This window comes from Pogoniulus pusillus, chromosome 13 (genome assembly GCF_015220805.1).
Source record: "Pogoniulus pusillus isolate bPogPus1 chromosome 13, bPogPus1.pri, whole genome shotgun sequence".
Taxonomy (NCBI): Eukaryota; Metazoa; Chordata; class Aves; order Piciformes; family Lybiidae; genus Pogoniulus; species Pogoniulus pusillus.
Genome location: NC_087276.1, coordinates 21,074,938 through 21,094,880, shown reverse-complemented (window position 1 = coordinate 21,094,880; position 19,943 = coordinate 21,074,938). Strand labels below are relative to the sequence as shown.

The following is a 19,943-nucleotide window of genomic DNA, read 5'->3' as shown; positions in this document are numbered from 1 at the left end:
TGCTGATGCTGCCTTCTACAGTGCCATCTATTTCTGCCATGGAAGGAGCTGCTGCCATTCCCCTCTGGTACCTGGCCATAGCTAGTCCTTCTCTGTTTTTTTCAAGTCACTCTAAAGGAAAAAGCATTCTTGCATAACACTGGAGAGGGAATTGCTAAAAAAGCATCTCAGGGTGATAATTTTTCAACACTTTGCAGACATAAGCTGGCATTGCCCCAAATCTTGTCCTCCTTTTTCCCAATGGTTTTGGCTGTGATGTTCCCTCTTAGTAAGCACAGCTGCTCATTACCTGGCCATGTGTCAGATGAACTCTTCTGTGCCTAAAGGGACAAGAAACAGGCAGCAGTGCCAACTGGAAGTGTTCATACTCTAGCCCTAGTTGGATATTCAGCCAGCTTTTCAGTGAGGACACCAAGTACTGCACTGATCTTTCACCTGCTGGAAGCCCTGGTTCCTTTTCAATTGTTAACTGAAGCTGTACAAAACAGGGCTGCTGCTGCCTGGAACAGCTGGTGACTGTTACCCTGTATGGATCAGCTTGCAGGGGTGGCTTAATACTACCTTCATCTTTCATTCCTAAACATGGCACTGCAAGTCCCAGCCTTGGAGCATGGATAACTGGGTACACAAAGCAACTCCAAGTGCTGTGCAGATGGAACTGCAGGAGAACAGGAAGGTATTGACAGTTTTATTGTAAGATTTTGAACACTTCATGAAACACCAGGCACACTGAACAGTGCCCTGTTACTAGTGAATGCTACCTCATGGTCTGGCTGGGCTGCAGGAGTGGGGAAAAAAGATGTCACTGCAGTGAAGTTTTAGTAGCATCATCTTGGGCCAAAAGTGAAGCTCTTTTCTGCTCTCCCCATTTTGGATGGTGATGGGGAGTCTATTGGACTTGTACCTGGTAAAGAAACAAAAAGATTAGTTAATGACACACAAAAAAGGATGATCATGGTTTATATATTTACATTGCTTTATATATTGAGTTCTTGTTGAGAATGTCCCATTTCCCTGGCTAAAGAGAGGAATTCTGAAGAGACTCAGATAGTCTCTCATGGGAGCTCCCTATTTCCACAAGTTTAGTGTCACGTGTTGTGTCTCTCCAGTACCTCCCTACCCCCTGCCTTCCCCCTTCCCCCAGTCTTTAAGGTGTTTTTGTAACAATGTGCTCAGGACCTTCTTCTGCCCCTAAGGCACAGTTGTGCACTTCAGGGCTCAGTGCAGCCTCTGGATGTTTTACTGTCTGAAACACACAAATGAAGTAAGAAATACCTGGTGTCCAACAACAGTTACAAATAACAGAGGCACTGCTGATGAATCACATCCCATTCTCCAATAATATTACACTCAGTATTTTGTTTGTTTGGTTTTCATGGGTTGTTTGGTACCTGAGGTGTCAAAAGGCCAGCAATCGTTGCACTGAGGACAGCGTGGTTCAGTCTGAGCTCTGAAGTACTTTCTGACACAAGGCAAATGCATTACAATCCCACAGGACTCACACATTTGGCTCTGAAATCAGAAGTGCCTATTAAAAAAGAGTCTAACCTGCCCCTCTCTCCATTCAACATAAAGCTGCTACAAAGAGTGGCAGCTGCTACATGATGTTTATTCCACAGAAAGGTGTTTGCAGAGCAGCTGGTACCCACCACAAGTCAAAGCTGAAGATAAAAGGAGCTGTTTTCCTAGAAATGAGGAACTGCTATTTCATTTCCCTATATGAACAAAATTTAGCTTCAAAGACAACAGTGACCTATTTGGGTGCAAAAAAGGAGACCAATGGGGATGGAAAAAGTAACCTGGCAGCATGGGTGCAAAGTGATTAAAGAGTAACCCTGAGTGTGTTGATTGATGAGAAGTTTGCCATGGCTGGCAGTGCACTCATGGAGCCCACAATGCAAACTGTGCTGGGCTACTGTATGAGGGAGGTGAGACTCTGAAATAGGCTGCCCTGGGAGGCTGTGGATGCCTCCTCCCTGGGAATGTTCAAGGCCAAGTTGGATGAGCAGCTCAGTCTAGTTGAGAGGCATCCCTGTCCATGGCAGGGAAGTTGATCTCCAAGGTCCTTTCCAACATGAACTACTCTGTTAGTTGGGAAGATGCAGGTCAAGGAGCAAGGGAATGCACTAGTTTTGGAATAGGACTTCAGGCTGTAACCACTTGCACAAGACTGAACTGGTAACTTGCCAGCTTTCAAAATCCAGTGCTTTAGCGTGCTGTATCTAAGCATACCTGTTCTTTCTCAAGTCCAAGATACCATTCCTGAGCCAAAACCCCAGGACCAAAGATGAACATGTGTCATGTATTTGTAAGGTTCAACCATAAAAGAGCTAATTCCACATTTTTAAGGCTAAGGGACTAAGGGATTGTCTCTAGCCTGCTAGCTTTGGAAAGCAAGAATCACAATAATGTTCCTCATTGGTTAAGTTCACTTCCTCAAAGTTTATGCTTGCAGCTGCTGCTCCAAGAAAAGTTACTTTCTTTATATACATGGCACCAGATTCCAGGGCCAGAATTTTTTGCTGCCTGGTCCTCAAAGTATTGTAGACCTCAGCTACAACCACCTAAGTTGCAGGAGATGGCTGCTGAAGCAATAAAACAATCATTACCTGGATGGCAAGGCTGTGACAGATGTTACACTTCCTTGCCACATCTTGGTAGTTGCTGAGAATGTACTGTTCCATCTCAATGATGCAGCGAGTATGCAGAGTATATTCTCCATCTCTCTAAGGAAACAAGTGACAAGACAAATATTTTCATTCCTTTTACCTTTTTTGACCTCTCTAACCACCTGCTACCAAGCCTTTGACATCCCTGAGTTTTCTGCCATTGTCAAACAAACGTGCTGACACTGTTACAATGCAAAGCTGAAATGATTCTGGAGTAGCAGAGTTCATGTGTTTAGATGATCAGAATAAAGGCTTCAGACCTTTAAAAGAGATCTAGTCCTTGGAAGTTACAGAGGAGCAAGCATGATCTCCTTAAAGACAGGCAGTTTTGGAAGCCTCCATTTTCATGTTAGCAGAAAATCTACTGGCTTTCAGCAAAATCTAGGCATTTACTGAGGTATCATTGAAAAAATCTCTGCTACATCACTCCAATGTAAGTAAATGTGTGGCAGCAGGTTGCTGACCTACCATGTGGTAAATCCAGAAGACGAAGGACTGAGGTCTCACTTGTGTTGGCAAGTAACTGCAGTGCTCACATGGTTAAGCTCATCTCAATTTCTCCCTCACCAAGAAAAGGATTTAAAACCATGCACAATCACTCATGCACTTCTGGTATTCACATGTTTGGCCTCTCTGCTTTTCAGAGTGACAGCACTGATCACCCTGCTTTCCCCAGCTCTTCCTCCAAGTTAGGTATGTTATGATGCTGTGTGCAAAGGATATCTGTGTGCTGCAGTGTGGGGCTCTACACAAACCCACTCAGCTCAGGTACAGGAAACCAAACTCATGCTGTCCTACATAGACCTTTACAAGGAATTTTTTCCTTGTCAGTGTACTGCCTTTTCTGCAAAACTCACCGCAGCAGCAAGAAGCATGGGCCCCACAAAGGCATTTTTGCTGACAGTGATTAAAGAGCAGCTCCAGTTTCAGCCACCACATCAACAAGAAAATGACAGCTGAACCTAGTACAAAATAAAACACTCGAAAAGATGCAGCAGTCACCTCAGAGAGCCACTTATCCTCCACAAAAACTTTCAGCAGTTGTTCTGCTTCCTTTTTCTTCATTTTCTTAGTCTGAAGTTGGTCGGCCAAGTTTAAAATATCTGTAGAAGAGGCAAAGCCATTTTCTGAAAAAATGATAAGGTCCATCTACAGAAAGAAACAAATTCAGCCATTAAGAACCATGCAGTTAGAAAAGACACACCTTAATGTGCACTATTTTTAGCATCCACACACATGAAGGGATCCATCCAGAAAGATCTTGACAGGATTGAGAAGTAGGTCCAGTGCCAGCTGTGTGAGATTCAGCAAGTCTAAGTGCAAGGTCCTGCACTTAGGATGGGCCAGTCCCAGGCACAAATCCAGGCTGGGTGCAGAGTGGATTGAGAACAGCTCTGAAGAAAAAGACTTGGGGGTGTTGGTTGCTGAGAAGCTCACCATGAGCCAGCAGTGCCCTCATGCAGCCCATAAGGCACCTGTGTGCTGGGCTGCAGCAAGAGGAGTGTGGGCAGCAGGGCAAGGAAGGGGATTCTGCCCCTTTGTTCTTTTGAGACCCCATCTCAAACACTGTGTCCAGTTCTGGTGTCCCCAGTGTAAGGACACAGAGCTCTTGGAGCATCTAGAGGAGAGCCACAAATGTGATCCAAAGGCTGGTGCACCTCTGCTATGAGGACAGGCTGAGGAAGCTGGGGTTGTTCAGCCTGGGGAAGAGAACACTCCAGAGGGACCTTAGAGCTGCCTTCCAATACATGAAGGGATCCCACAGCACAACTGAAGAGTGACTTTTCACAAGGGTGTCTAGAGACAGGACAAGGGGGAGTGGTTTTAAGCTGAGGGAAAACTTAGGGTTAGACTGGATCTTAAGAGGTTGTTCTCTGGTACAGGGGTGGTGAGACTCTGGAATAGGCTGCCCAGGGATGCTGTGGATGTCTCTTCCCTGGGGGTGTTCAAGGCCAGGCTGGATGAAGCCTTGAGCAGACAAGTCTAGTTGAGAGGCATCCCTGCCCATGGCAGGGAGGTTGGAGTAGATGATCTCTGAGGTGACATCCAACTTTGTTATTCACTTTGTTCACTATGGCCACAACAAAGTGAGCTGCAACAGGGAATCATGACTTGCATGTACTCCCATCCCTGTCCCACATACAGTTTGGTAAGATGGCAACCAATTTCTCAATCACTCATTTCCATTTCTGTTCATTTTGAGATGGTACCTCCACAAACAGTACAATTTACTAATTAAGAACTGACATACTTACTGTTTTTCTGAACAGTTCCAATTCATTTTCTGCATAGTCAGATGCCATTTTAGTTATTTCAGTTTCTGCCAAGTTCACCTGCCAAAAAATAAACACCCTTAAACTGAAAGCAAAGGGCCTGTGTGAAAGATCCTCTGGGGTAAAGAATGCATCACCTTACAACTGACAGAAGCCTCTTTAAATTCTTTAAATGCCCAAAGATGACAATTGGGGCAGCCTTATCTACAAGCTTTGGCCCATTTACCATGGAGAGGCATGCAGACCCCTGCTCTCTATCATTAGCCATGTGACAGCAGCACGTCAGCAACTCACCAAAGCATAATGTGCTCTCCCGTCGCTCTCTGACAGCCCCTTCCGGACCTGCATGAACAGAGGCTGCAGGTGGCTGTTGATAGTTCTGATGAAATCATCCAGCTTGTCATGAGCATAGTAAACTGTAAGTAAATAAGGTTGAAAAGGACTTTAGAGAGCATCTACTCAAACCCACCTGCCGCAGGCAGGGACACCTCTCAACTAGACTCAGCTGCTCAAGGCCTCATCCCGCTTGGCCTGGAGAATCCCTGGGGAAGAAGCATTCACAGCCTCTCTAGGTAGCCTGTTCCAGTCTCACCAGCCTTGTACTGAAGAACTTCTTCCTAAGGCCCAGTCTAAACCTGCTCTCCCTCAGCTTAGTAACATTCCCCCTTGTCCTATTACTAGACATTCTTATGAAAAGCCTCTCTCTGGCCTTCCTGTAGGATTCCTCCAGTTACAGGAAGGCAGCTCTAAGGACCCCCTGGTGTCTTCTCTAGAAAGGGTTTTAATGACAGACAGTGGTGGTGAATGGAGCCACATCCAGTTGGCAGCCAGTCACTAGTGGTGTGCCCCAGGGATCAGTGCTGGGCACAGTCCTGTTTAGTATCTTCACTGGTGATCTGAATGAGAGGATTGAGTCCACCATCTCTATGTTTGCAAACACCAAGTTGGGAGCATGTGCTGATCTATTAGAGGGCAGGAGGGCTCTGCAGAGGGACCTCAACGGGCTGGATAGATGGGTGCAGTCCAACACCATGAGTTTCAACAAGGCCAAGTGCCAGGTTCTGCACTTTGGCCACAACAACCCCAAGCAGTGCTACAGGCTGGGGACAGAGTGGCTGGAGAGCAGCCAGGCAGAGAGAGACCTGGGGGTACTGGTTGACAGTTAACTGAACATGAGCCAGCAGTGTGCCCAGGTGGCCAAGCAGGCCAGTGGCATCCTGGCCTGTATCAGGAATTGTGTGGTCAGGAGGACCAGAGAGGTCATTCTGCCCCTGTACTCAGTGCTGGTTAGGCCACACCTTGAGTCCTGTGTCCAGTTCTGGGCCCCTCAATTCAATAAAGATGTTGAGGTGCTTGAACGTGTCCAGAGAAGGGCAATAAGGGTGGTGAGAGAGCTGGAGCACAGCCCTACAAGAAGCGGCTGAGGGAGCTGGGGTTGCTCGGCCTGGAGAAGAGGAGGCTCAGGGGAGACCTCATTGCTGTCTACAACTATCTGAAAGGAGCCTGTGGCCAGGTGTGGTTGGTCTCTTCTCCCAGGCACCAAGTGACAGAACAAAAGGACGCAGCCTCAAACTGCACCAGGGCAGGTTTAGGCTAGACATTACGAAGAAATTCTTCATGGGAAGAGTGACTGCCCATTGGAATGGGCTGCTTGGGGAAGGTGGTGGAGTCACCATCCCTGGAGGGGTTTAAAAGGAGGCTGGATGAGGCACTTAGTGCCACGGCTTAGTTAATTAGAAGGGTTAGGGAGATAGGTTGGACTCGATGATCCTTTTCCAACCTGGTTAATTCTGTGAAATCTAATTATCTGTAAGCTGCATCAGGAAAAGACAAATAACAGTTCTCCCATCTCCCTACTTTTCCTTTAAAAGAGAGACACACCTTTATGGATCTCACAGCAGCGCCGGTACAATTTCCTCGCCACTGATCCTTCCATTATCCCATGGGACATCAGGACCTGCAGGAATCGTCGATGTGCGTCGGTCATCTGAGCTGCCATTGCAGACTTCCACCAGGCTGCCAATGCTGCAGGAGGTGTAACCTGGAGTTAATGCACACGGTCAAACAAATGAAAAATACAAATCCAGGCACAAAATCAGGTCCCCACATTGCTCTCTCCGAGTACAGGCGGTGGTTAACCCCGGGGGGCTGAGATGACGATGCAAAAGGTAAAGTCTAACTAACTTTAGCCGCAGAATAAAACAGACGTTGTGCTGTGAAGCCCCCCAAGCAAAGAGCAGTGCTGTGTGTGTCGCCACCCACACCACACCTTGGCCCGTTCCGTGTGAGGTGCTCCTGCTCACTACACACCCTGGTAACTTCTGGAACTGCAGCGTAAGTTACTTCGGACAAAAAATCCTCCAAACACTCCGAATAATATCAGAATATTCCTCGGCCACTGCCGCCAAACTGTAGGCAGGTCACACGTGAAAAAAAGCCGCTCCCGGGCTCCTCCAAAGAACGGAGCAAAGCGAGCCGCGCACCGCCCCCCCCGCCCCCGGCACACCAACCGTCTGCGGCCAGCAGCTCCCGGGCGGGCAGCCCGAGAGCACCCCGGCCGCGGGGCACGCTGCTGGGCCGGGGCGCGACAGAAGCGGCTCAAGAACAACGCGGGAGAACTCTCCCTGGGGAACCCACAGAGCGCCGGCAGCCGCCGGCCGACCTCCGGCCTGCTCCGCCTGCCGCCGCTTCACCGCACGGCCTAGCGCCTCGGAATCGCCGCCCGCCGCAGCCCACGAGTGGAGCCACGGGCACAAGCGCCCGAGAAGCGTCCCCGAGAGCCGCCTTCCCCCTGGGCCCGGACCCCGACCCGAACCAGCTCGCCCCCCGTCACCCGCCGCCGCCGCCTCCCTGGCGCTCGATAGCTCGGTAATCGCTGGGGCCGCCTGCCATCGATCGGCTCTGGATAGCGCCTGCCTGGCTGTGCGGCTTGGTGCCAGCCTCCGCTAGCGTGCTCAGTGGGTGCGGGAGTGGGAGGTGAGCTGGGTTCAGGGCACCCACTGTTCACTCCAGCCGCTTCAGCCTGCGGTGCAGTATCCGATCTGTGTCCAGGCGAGCCGGCTCGGTGCCCAGAACAGCTCGGTCAGTGCCCGGAAGCGCCCCTCGATGTTACAGATGTCGTTTCCAGTGATGCTCTGGAGATGGCACAGTGCCACCTCTTGGAACCGGAGAGACTTGCAAGGGAGCCGCACAAGGTGGTGTGAGCACAGATCGCCGTGCCGGGTTCCTTGTGATGCTGCTGACTCCCAGTCCAACCCATAACGCCAAGCGCCCCTCAGGCACAGGTCGGGCTGTGCCCGCTCCACACTCCGAGCACCCAGCTCCTCCTCCTCCAGCCGCCGCAGCAGCAAGGGGCCAGGATGAGCCATTGGTCCTGGTGCCAGGGTCAGGCCACCCCACAGGTCAGCAGCAAGGAGCAGGCTGAGGGTCAGCACCGTCTCCTTTCTGCCGTTGCCGCACGCTTTCTGCCCGCACGGCAGGGCCAGCACTGGTTCCTGCGGTGCTGCTCTGACACGGCCTCCACCGTGAGATCTGCGGTTGCCACGGGCCTAGCCCAGCACAGGGACTGCCAACCCTGCAGCCGCGGGCCAGGCACTCTGCGAGGGTAGCTGTCTCTAGCCCAGGAGCTCCCGGAGACTCTAGCTACCCGAGTCAGGGGCCAGGAAAGAAAAACGGAACTGTGTGTGCAGGGGAGGAGGCGGACACCACGGTGCGTGGCCCTGCTGGGCCAAGCCTTGTGGAGCAGCCGCCAGAGGGCAGCATCGTGGAGAGACTGACATTCTGGCCGCAGAGATGGCAAATCACAGAGAGAGTGATTTGCCAGTGGAATGGGCTGCCCAGGGAGGTGGTGGAGTCACCGTCCCTGGAGGTGTTCAAGACTGGATGAGGCACTTGGTACCATGGTCTACATGACTGGATAGGGCTGGGTGCTAGGCTGGACCTTGGAGGTCTCTTCCAACCTGGTTGATTCTATGATTCTAAGGGCAGACGGGACAGTGCTGGCAGGACAGCAAGGCAAGGCAAGGCAAGGCAGGGCAGGGCAGAGCAGGGCGGGACACTGTAAGCAGCATAGAGCACAGTCCCCGCAGGCGGCGCACACCGCACGCAGCACAGGCAGGGCAATGCGCACAGCGCAGCACCGGCCACAGGGCGGCAGCACTCGCGCACTGCGGACCGAGCCGGGGGCGGTGCCGCGGGGGCGGGGCGGTGCCGTCGGCCAAGGCCCCGCCCCGTAGCCGTACCCTTGATCCGGCGACGGAAGATGGCGGCGGCGCTGGTGGTGCCCACCCTCGGCCGCTGGATCGCCCGGTCAGGTGCGCCCGGCCCCGCAGCGGGGGGGACTTGCGTTCCTCCGCCTCCCTTCTCTGCGTCAGCGTATTCCCCCCGTGTCTCCCCCGCGCGACTTGCGTGTCCCTACCGCCTTTCCCTGTGTCCCCCTGCCCTGGTCAGGGTGTCCTACGATCTCCCTTAAGTGAGTCAACGTGTCCCGGTTGTGCGTCGAGGTGCCTGAATGGCCTCTCTCAGTGGGTCAGGGTGTCCCCCGTAACCTGCTGTGTCCCCATATCCTGTGCTGTGCTCTGACCTGCTCTGCCTGTCGCTGTCTCCCCCAGGTGTGCTGCCCCTCTGCCGCCAGCCACCGGCATGGGGCAGAGCAGCCCGGCGGTCCTCCGGCCTCTCGCTTGCCCCATGTCGTGCCTTCAGCAACAACAAGATACTGGTGGAGCTGAATGAGAGTTCAGGTACGACATGTGATACCTCTGCAATGCCACCTCTGTGGGACACAGAAAGGGCCCGTTCTGTGCTTGTCCAACAGCCTGTGTGGCCCTGGGCATGGAAAGCTCCAGCTTTTAGGACCATCACAGAGGTGCTGTTTGGGATGATAGCCTCACTAGTCATGAGCTTTTCAAGTGGCTGTGTACTACTTTGCTGCCACAAGCAAACTATCTGTCTGTGTGGGCAGACCTCATACCCTACCCTGTCTCCTGCCCACGTCACATCCCTTCTGGAGGGTCTCTCTTCTAGGGACCTGGTAGAGTGACAGAAAGCAGCTGTTAGAGTTTGCTGTGCCAGGACCACATCCCTGCACCAAATAAAGGATGCCTCTTCTTGAGGGCATGACTGCACTAAGCATTCAGTGAGGACCTTTCTGGGTAGAGTAGTGCAGTTTGGAAGGGCACAAGGCGTTGGAGCCTTCATGCTGTGCTGGCCAGGGTGACAGTGTTGGTAGCAGGCTTAGAACGATTTATGATCCCCTGGGTAGAACCTAAGGGCTTAACCTTTTCCAGTGAGCCCAAAGGGAAGGGAACTGGGTTTGGGAAGTAGCAAATCTTTGAGACACACAGTGACACACAGTGTGCCACCACACACATGCTTGTTCATGCTCCAGGTGGCTCAGTGAGCCTAGCTTGTAGATACATCTGGGCAAAGACAGAGCCTTGCTCTTGGCCTTGCTGCTATGGGCTTTCTGGGGAGCCAGGAGTGGAAAGACACCTTCTGGGTGAGCAGGGAAACAGGCAAGTAAAGCTCCCTTGGGCAAGGCAGTTCATGCTGCTATGGTGGGGGGGTTCTGATGTCTTTGTGTTTACCATGGAACAGGTGTTGCCATGATGAAGTTCAAGAGCCCTCCAGTAAACAGCCTCAGCCTGGACTTCCTCACCGAGTTTTGCATAAGCCTGGAGAAGCTGGAGAATGACAGGGCCTGCCGTGGTGTGATCTTCACATCTGTACGTGCTGGCCTGGGCTCGGGGTGCAAGCTGAGGCGGGGGCAGTTTGGCAGGCATGGGTGCTGTTCCCTTGCTCATGTTTGATCTCTTGGCTCCCTGAGCACTGGCACAAGACAGCAGGGAGGTAGCTTTGATCAGCCGCAGAGGGAGGGAAGTGAGTTTCTGGGAAGGCTGTGCTCTTTCTTCTGTGCCCTTTTCTAGCAGAACAATAACAGCTGAGTATTGTCATTTGTCGTTAGACCCAAACCTGATTATCTGCAAATCTGACACATCCTTTGAGATCTCCTGAACTGCCCAGAGCGAGCTGCTAGAAGGTGCCAGTGTTTATTCTCAGATGTGATGTGGGTACAAGATGGTGCCTGGGAATGGGACAGGACAGGTGTCGGGGTCCAGAGGCTGGCAAGACGCGGACTGGGGCACTGAAGAGTCGACTCTGTAGCTTCTGTGCATCAGTATGCTTTATTAAGGCAATACAGCAGCTTACATGCTGCTTGGAAGAGGCGTGCACAACTAACTTAGTTTGAGATTGGTACAAGTGGAAGGTACAGATTGGCTCAAAGATATGTGTAAGGCACAGATAGGTTATTCCTTATCAAAACAGCCCGTGGTTCCACCTCAGGGGGCTGGCAGGGTCAGCCCCCTGGAGCTGTGTCCGCCCCAGGGGCCAGCAGATTCCAGCCCCCAGCAGGTGTGCGTGGGTTGCTCAGTACACAGCCTAGCTTCCTTGGAGCCTGCGAGACTCCAAGGACATCTCCCATCACAAGGTCTCGTGTTTACAGCTCATGCCCCGCTGCGGGAGAAATTCTCCCACAGACAGGTTTTGTGCTATGTGGCCAATGCACCTACACAGGGGCCCTGATTATGAGTAATTGTGCTCAAGCCAAGTCCCAGCCTTGCAGGCCATGGTGATTGGATGATCCAAGCTGTGGGAGAACTGAGGACGTTGTTCCAGAACCCTGAAAGACCCTGGCTTGTGTCACATTTAATTATCACTTTTCTCAGGCTGCCAGGCTGAGCATGTTAGAGGGCTGAAGGGTCACATGAATCTAAGAAACGTTTGTACTTCCCCAACTCCAGAATGTTCCCAAAATCTTCTCATCTGGCCTGGACATCACCGAGATGTACGGGAAGAGCACGGAGCACTACGCTGAGTTCTGGAGAGCCGTGCAGGAGATGTGGCTCCGAGTGTACAGCTCCAACATGGTGACAATTGCTGCAATCAATGTATGTCCAGAGTCACCTTCCTGCTGCACTCTGTCACTTGCTTGCGTCATGTGAGCAGGGGCAGCCAGAAAATCAGGCTTGTCAGTACTGGAATGAGTACAGGGTTGTATTTGTGGGGATGCCTGGGCAATGTGTCTGTGGTTCAGTGCATTTGGGATGTGGGCAGGTGTGGACCCATGGGATGTTGCAGGCTCTGTGAAAGCTGCTGGGCTACAGGAGCATTTTGGCTGTGAGGGAGAGCCTCCACACAACTCACATCCTGCTCATGGGGGCTGAGGTTCCCTTAGCAGTGTTTCCTACAGCAAGAGCCATGCACTGCCCTGAGAACTCAACTGGGAGTCTGTCCTCCAGGCTGAAGAACCAGCAGGAGGCTGTAATCCAGTGATAAAACCCAGAGAGCAATTGATGGCAGACTCAGAGAAGCTGAGCAGTTGGCTTAGGACGGGTCCACAGAACACCTGTCGTACCTACCAGCTGCTTTGTCCCTGACAAAATTTGTAGGAGTCACCCAAGGTCACTTACTTGGCCACTGCAGGGCTTGACTAGAGGGGAGGAGGTGGAAGGCAGCCGGGCTCTGCCACAAGTTTCAGGAAGCACAATTTATGTTAAGCCCTTTTATCACTGGATTTTGCCTCTCCAACCTTAGTTCTTAGCCATCAGGGAAGTGCCTTCTGAATCTCAGTGTCTGTAGGTGGGTTGCTACCTACCCAGTGTCTTGTTTTCATTTTCCAGGGCAGTGCTGCTTCAGCAGTTTATGGTTCTGTGTCTGTAGGTTGGCTTTAAAAGCAGCTGGGTCTCTGAACAGCTTCCCAGAGACATCCTCTGCAGGAGTAAGCAAGCACTGAGATGTGCAAAGACAGTTGCAAAAGGAAGGGTTTACAAAGCCTCAGATCAGGTCTTTCTGTGGCAATTAGAGTTACAAACTTAAGTAGAGTTAAAAACTCCTGTAGGGTTGCAAGAAAGTACCACAGCAAATCTCTGCTGCGAGGTTTGCAACCTGAGTAGCACAGATTAATTCACCAGAATTCCAGGCTGCCAAATGCCAGAAACAAAGAGCATTGAAAAATGAAAGGAGAAACCCTACCATAAATCTGCAGGGCTGTTTTGGATCAGAAACATGAGGGAAACCTGCTCTGTTAGCCTGCATCTTCCCTGCTCTGGAGGAAACAGTGGAGCTGGTGCCATAGGCACATGTGTAACTATGACCTAGACTCACTCCCTCCTTCTCTTTGCCAGGGAGCCAGCCCAGCAGGAGGCTGCCTTGTTGCCTTGTCGTGTGACTACAGGATCATGGTGGAAAACCCCAAATTCAGCATTGGCCTGAACGAAGCCCAGCTGGGCATTGTGGCTCCCTTCTGGTAGGGAAGTGGCTCCCACTTCTAGTTTCACATGTAGGTCTCTAAAAAGAATTCATCTTCAAGGAGTTTACTGATCCATTTAACTGGTTAATGAGTTGTACTTTGTATGTCAGCAATCAGGCAGTTGCAGCTACAGGACACAGAGCCTCATTTCTCTGTCCTCTCCTGCCGGTATCTGAAAAGCTTTCAGGATGCAGAGTGTCCTCACATTCTTCATCAGCAGAAACCTCAGTTCTGACTCTACAGTCAGCTCCAAAATTAATGCTGGAAAATCTCCTTGGTCAGACTCAGCTTGGGAATAGGCTTCTCTCTGGAAGCACTTCAAAATCCCATAGATGTGGAGATCTCTGGGAGCATAGGGACACTATTACACTGAGACATAGGCTCTAATAGTTGCTCTGAGAAGGTGTCAACTTGCTTTTGGAGATGAGCTTTTATCTCACAGCAAGGAGGAACAGCTGGGATCTGGGCACTGAGAGTAAAGCAGATCTCAAAGAGAGGAGGGAAAACTCTTGGGGTAGTACCCACAATGACTGCTCACCTGACTTAGCACAGCGTGGCTGAGCCCCTAGCTACTGTGTAGAGACCCATAGATGGGGAGTGGGACCACACCTGCATAGCTCTCACATCTGCATGCAGCTGCTGCCGAGTGTTTCTTTCCCTGACTGTGGCTTTTCCTCCTATCTCTTGTAGGTTTAAGGACACATTTGTGAATGTCGTGGGATACCGAGTCGCTGAACGCTCCCTTCAGCTGGGCACCCTTTACCCTGCACCTGAGGCCCACAAGATTGGCCTCGTGGATGAGCTGGTGCCAGAGGAGAAGCTCCAGGAGAGGGCTCTAGCTGTCATGGCACAGTGGCTGGCCCTTCCCGGTAAGGCTAGCAGCTCTGGCAGAGAGAGAGCGGATCTGATCTGGGTGGGAAGGGCCAGTACTGGGGCTGGTGCCTGGGAGATATGTAGCAGTGGTGATTTAAAGGGAAGGTGTGGATGACTGGGAGGTAGGAAAGCTCAACACAGGCAGCCTTGGGCTAGCAGAGATAGGCTTGCCAGTGCCCCCGCACAAGAGGGCACCAAGCTGGTTCTGCAGGGCATGTGGCTCCAGCTTGGCTAGCCCTGCCAGCCCTGTTGAGTCAATCCAGATGTGCCTGAGCTCTAGATACAAGCTGAATCTCCATGTCTGGCAGTGGAGGTGTTACCCCGGGAAAGCTGCCATGGAGTTGAGGGAAGAGGCTGAGTGGCTGCCAGATCTCTGTGGTCTGGATTGGCTCTGCTGAGCTGCGGATGGCAATGGGGGCGTGAGGACAGACAGCAAGTGCAGGCATCACATCCATGTTTGGGCTGCTTCAGGACTGGCAACATGTGGTTCCTGGGCTGGGAGAGAGCTCTCCACTGGCCAGGGCTGGATCTGGAGCTGTCCCATCCCACATCACCTGAGTGCCACAGGGAGGTGCAATCAGGTGGCACTCTTTGGCTGCTTCTGGTGGACACGCAGAGAAAGAGCTGCAGAACATTTGTCCCCTGTCCTAGCAGATCAGTTGTCTCCCTGATGAGTGGTACAGATCATAATTTATTGTGTCAGAATTCATCCAGTTCAGCTTCCAGCCAGTGGGTTTTTCTTTCACCTTTCCCTGATGGTTCAAAGAGGCCTTTGTTGGTGGTACCTCCCCGTTTGAAGACACCTGCACATGGTGGCAGTGTCTGAGAGCTGGTCAGGGCTGAGGACTGTGTGTGTTCCCCATCCTCGCTCTCTTCCCTGCAGACCATGCCCGTCAGCTCACCAAGTCCATGATGAGGAAGGCAGTGTTGGACCGCCTGGTAGCTCACCGAGAGGAAGACATTCAGAACTTTACCACCTTCATTTCCAAAGAGTCCATCCAGAAATCACTTCGCATGTATATGGAGATGCTGAAGAAGAAGCGCTAAGGAGCCAGCGGCCTGGGGCCTGGTTCCAGGAGCTCTAGTGACCCTCCAAAATGCTGCAGTAGCTGTAGACTTTCACAGTGAAGCCATCTACAGTGTCAGCATTGGGTGATGTGATCCTGCTCCCATGGCCGAACCAAATGTCCCTTCCCCTTAGTTCCTGTAGAGTGCCTGTCACCACTGCTGCCTTTCCTGAGAGCAAGGAGAGCTGCCTGCTCAGCTCCTCTGAGGAACAGACAAGGAGAGGGTCCTCACACCATTGTGGCCCAAGCCTTCTGGTCCTTGGATCTCATCCCTCCTGTACAACAGCTAATTGCAAAATGAGATTTGTCAATAAAGTCTTCGATGAGGCAGGAGATGGATGCTTCATTCCCCAGCTACTTTCTGGCTGGTGGTTTGTCCTCAGGTGCTGGTTCGTGGTGGATTGGTGTGCTGGGCACAGCCAGCAGTGACTCTTCTCCAAACTGGGACCCAGAGCAGCCCATGTGGAGGGCTCCTGGATGGGATGGTGGTGGGAACTGGAGCTGAATTGCGGTCTGTGGCAGCAGTGGGAGTTCAAGCTGCCAGTTTCACCTCGACTGGGTAGTGATCGCTGACTGCCAGGGCCTGGAGAACAAGAAGTGGGGAGGTGTAACTCAGGGGTTTGGTGAGCCCTGAGTCATGGCAGGGCACTGCCAGAACCTTCTGCCTGCTGGTGGGGGACATGATATCCCCAGCCCAAATATAGTCAATACACAGGGCTCCAGCTTTGCCACCTCTTACGAAGAGATGACCAGGTATGACCTAGGGTGCCTGCCATGCAAGACTCCTATGTCTCACTTGGGATCTCTGTGCCAGTTGTGGGTGGTTGAAGATTGGCTTGGACTGACCTAAGCCCTTGAGAACTGCCTGTGAAAGGCCTCCAAAAAACCCTATGTATTTCATTTCTTCCTTACAGGATCAGGCAGTGATCCCAAATCACCTCTCTTATTTCCACCCACAGGTCCTTTGTCACCCCCAGCTTGTTTAGATGGCTGCAACTCCACTTTTGTACTGATGCTTAAATGTGGCAGCTACTGCTTAACCCCCAGCAGACTCACCTCCTCCTGGTTCAGCTGGAAAGCACGCTGGAAATCATAGATAGCAGCTGAGTTTGGTACAATGCTTCTCTTCAGCTTGGCACCACACACCACGATCCTGCCAGGGAGATAGGGGTGCTGGGTCCCTCTCCAGCCCCAGCTGCTGGTGGTGCAGGATAGGCAGGGAGTTGCAGGGTGCTGAGGAGGGGGACAGTGGTACTGTGGTGTTGCTTACCTGTCATAGGCACAGTTGGACCTGCCCACGGTGGTGTCTGTGTCGTCAGGGAGCAGCCACTTGAAGAGGTCACTGGTGCGCAGGCGGATGGATGACCAATCGCTCTGCTGCACGTAGCTGCAGTCAGCATTGAAGTCTCCCAGGAACATGATGTTCTGTGGTGGGGAGATGGGGGGAGCTCACAGTGGCTGGGGAACAGGTCACCCCAACACCAGTCCTCCTCCGGAGGTCAGCCCTGGGGCCTGGGGCATCACCCCTGGCAGGAGCGGGGCTCCCACCTCGTCACCCTTGCACTGGCCTCAGAGTGGGGGCTCAGTATGGGTTGAATGGTCTCTGGGCCTTAGCACCCACCCTTGGTGCTACCCCCAATGCTGGTGGCACTCACATCTGTCCCCCACTTCCTGATGATGGCCAAGTAGACATCATAGAGAGCATCGATCTCAGCGACGGCATCATGCGGGGCTGAGTGAAGTGGCACCAGCACAAACTCCTCCACCTCTGCCAGGAGAGAAGGAAGTCAGCCCCATGGTCACCCTGTGCCACCACCCAGGATCACTCATCCCCTAGCTTACTGGTGCGGTGTGCTGAGACCCTCAGGATGAATGGCTCCCGGCTGAAGGTATCTTGGGGGTCTTCATATTGGTAGGTGTCCACCACAGACACAACATCTGTCCTGTGGGACCAGGGAGATGGTGACCCTGGGCTAGACATAGCCCCTGTGGCCCCTCCATGGTGTTGGTGGCACCGTGGTGACAGGTGGCAGCACACCCAGCCCTGTTACCTGTAGATGAAGAGGTACATCTCCTTGTAGTTCTCCCGTCCCAGCGGGCCACTGATCTCGTAGTCATATGAGGACTTGGACACGCTGCAGAGACACAAAAGCAGGATGATGACATGGTTGGTACCATCCTGGAGTGGCCTCAGTATGGCCAGAGACTGGTCCAACCATGGGGATGGCACCAGCCAGTCCTGTTCTGCTGTGTCTGCAGCCCAGTGTGTCCCAGCAGTGGGGTGACATGGGCTGCAGTGCTCCAAGCCACACTGCTGTCACTACTACCCCAGGGTGGTTCCTTGGGCACACCTGGCTGCAGGCAGGTTGCAGGTTCCTGTCACCCTCTTCTTTGCAGGGATGCTCCTCACCTTCATTTGCAGCAAAGCTAAATTAGGTTAATGAGCACCCTGGGAGCCTGGCATCATCCTCCCTGCCTTGGCTGCTTTGTGACCCCGCTGAAGGGGACACCAAAGGGGTGAGGACATGGGCTGGATGTACCTGCTCAGTAGCAGTCACTGCCCTTCTGCCCAGCTCCATCTTGTGTCCTCACTCAAAACAGGGGCAGCACCCAGCTGGCCGAGGGTCTGACACCCTGTGATACCAAGTTTTAGCCCATCCCAGCAGCTCCTTTTCCTCCTGGAGTGCCTAAGCTGCTTACTTTGGAGCACCTACTGCTGATGGGTCCACCCTGTGGTCTCCCTGCTGTACCCAGGGTCTGTCTGCCCCCTTCCCCTTCATAGCCTCTGCCACTTCCTGATAGGTTTTGCAGCTGGAGCTCTCCAGAACTGTATTTCCTTCCCACCCTTCCCACTCAGCTTTCAGAGGTGGATTTTGATTCTTGTATGCCACTTCCCCTCCCTGGATTATTCCTGGTGGTGCTTCAGCGCCTGCTCAAAGCTTCAGCCCTGCATTTTTCTCCTATACCCCTTCCCATAAATAAACCCTCTGCTGATGGATGACTTTTTTTGACCTTTATTGCTCAGCCAGTTTGACTGCCCCTGCTAATGCTGGTGTCTGAGTCTGGGCACTCTTGGCCCTGTCTCCACTCGTACCTGTTGAGCTCCTCCATGAGCTGGGTGACAGCACTGAGGTCAGAGTCACGCACCTCCTGCACCAGCACCAGGTCATAGCGGCGCAGGATCTGTGAGGCCAAGAGGGATGGTGATGGCGAGAGGGAACCTGTGACCAGCTCGGGGTCACTGTCTTCCACCCATCTCCTGACCAAGCACCTTGACGTGGTGTTGAATGCAGTACCTCTGTATCTATCAGTGCCAGGGCAAACGCCCCCATGGAGAGCTCAGAGGGACCGTGGGGTGTGCCTGACACCCCATCTTGGACCCCACCAAGCCTTCATTTACCCAGGGCACTGGGTTGCCATCACATCCATGTCCATTCCCTGGCACAGGAGCCACATTTCAGGTCAAGTCCAGCACACAGCCTGTCCCACCATAGCACTGGTTGCACTCACATTGACGATGATGTTTGTCACTCCCTCGTTGGACATCTTGCTGTCACCAAATGCCTGAATGTTGAAGGCACCGATGCGCAGCGTGGCAGTGGCTGGGCACAGGAGAGCCAAAGCCAGCAGGGACAGTGCCAGTGTTACAGTCCCCATCCTGCTGTGAGCAATGTTGAATCTCAGAGATGCAGCAATAGGAGCCAGACTTGGAAAACTGCTTTGGATTTGGGGATAGAGAAAAAAAAGCACCATGTAGGTCATTCCTAAGTACTGGTGTGTGACAAGGTACCATAATGGGCCCTGCCTGAAGCAGCCCACCGAGCCAACACGGGATGTCTGCTGTCTCACTGGTCCCAGGGGAAGTTAAACCCCATCCTGCTGTGGTGAATGCACTCAGCGCTCCCGGGATCATCCAGCTCTACTCCCTGTCACCATGTCTCCAGCACCTGCTAGTCCCAGCCACCACCAGCACCCTGGGCTGCTCCACGTCCCTGATCAGTCCCCATTGCTGGGCTAAGGGAGCAGCTCCTCATCCCAACTCATCCTAACTCACCCCAGCTCATCTCAGTCCCTCCTGGTTCACGGCTGAAGCCGCAGAGCCCAGATCCACCCTTACCTTGCCGAGTGCGCAGCGCGTCTGCCGCGCCAGGGGCGGGATGGGCGGCTTTATTCCCAGTGGATGTGCCGGCAAAGCAGGATGAGTCGGACACCCCCGTGGGGGTTTTGTCATGGCTTCGGGTTCATTCCTACATTGGGAAACAAAAAGCCACGGGGTGGCAGGGCGGGGCTGGCATAGCCACCCCTGTGCCGAGGGGATAAGGGGTGGCCGCGGAGGTGTGGCAGTGCTGGGACATCCCAGCGGGGCTGGGTGGTAGTGTGGCACTCGGGCTGCTGCAGCTAGGGTGGCCCCCTAGGGCGTGGGTGACTCAGACGGGGTAATTAGAGGGGAGAGAAGGAAACGATGGGGTGTCCAGTGTCTGGGGCCGGCACTGCCAGCCTTGGCGAGAAGGGACAGCTGACAGCCCCTCCAGCAGCCCCAGCAGTCACCCAGAAAAGCCACTGGTGACACAAGGCAGCCCCAGCTGTCACCTAAAGCAGCCGTACTGGTGTCCTAAAGCAGCCCGAGCTGTCACCCAAAGTATTCCCACTAGCGACCCAAAGCAGCCCCGGCAAGGCTGGTGTCCCTCAGCCCAGCACATGAGGTCACGCCAGGACGTGGTGCCACCCCAGCTGAGTGATCGGTGGCTCTGGC

At 53.1% G+C, this 19,943-nt stretch overlaps 3 protein-coding genes across 10 annotated transcripts; 1 reads left to right on the top strand and 2 right to left on the bottom strand.

Annotated features, from left to right (window-relative positions):
• Positions 1–674: 674 nt before the first annotated feature.
• NSMCE1 (NSE1 homolog, SMC5-SMC6 complex component) lies at positions 675–8,070 on the bottom strand. Of its 8 annotated transcripts, none has more exons than XM_064153432.1 (8): positions 7,943–8,070; positions 6,824–6,983; positions 5,237–5,358; positions 4,925–5,002; positions 3,672–3,818; positions 2,610–2,726; positions 1,392–1,512; positions 675–904 (listed from the first exon to the last, which is right to left on the bottom strand). In XM_064153432.1, the coding sequence occupies exons 2-8, from the start codon at positions 6,939–6,941 to the stop codon at positions 828–830; spliced, it is 780 nt and encodes a 259-aa protein (XP_064009502.1). In that variant the 5' UTR covers positions 6,942–6,983; positions 7,943–8,070; the 3' UTR covers positions 675–827. The 8 variants fall into 8 exon arrangements, with proteins under 8 accessions (XP_064009502.1, XP_064009508.1, XP_064009507.1 ...); XM_064153438.1 differs by having other exon boundaries at positions 6,824–6,967; XM_064153437.1 differs by lacking the exon at positions 7,943–8,070 and adding an exon at positions 7,776–7,908.
• Positions 8,071–9,167: 1,097 nt separating this feature from the next.
• On the top strand, positions 9,168–15,520 carry ECI1 (enoyl-CoA delta isomerase 1). Its single transcript, XM_064153427.1, has 7 exons — positions 9,168–9,255; positions 9,553–9,681; positions 10,538–10,665; positions 11,743–11,889; positions 13,126–13,247; positions 13,941–14,119; positions 15,007–15,520. Exons 1-7 carry the CDS (start codon positions 9,204–9,206, stop codon positions 15,168–15,170), a joined length of 921 nt encoding a protein of 306 aa, XP_064009497.1. The 5' UTR covers positions 9,168–9,203; the 3' UTR covers positions 15,171–15,520.
• Positions 14,802–18,847, bottom strand: LOC135180724 (deoxyribonuclease-1-like 2). The gene is made up of 8 exons (XM_064153428.1): positions 18,701–18,847; positions 18,285–18,373; positions 17,242–17,325; positions 17,033–17,133; positions 16,846–16,958; positions 16,461–16,615; positions 16,247–16,343; positions 14,802–15,773 (listed from the first exon to the last, which is right to left on the bottom strand). The coding sequence occupies exons 1-8, from the start codon at positions 18,845–18,847 to the stop codon at positions 15,723–15,725; spliced, it is 837 nt and encodes a 278-aa protein (XP_064009498.1). The 3' UTR covers positions 14,802–15,722.
• Positions 18,848–19,943: the final 1,096 nt, after the last annotated feature.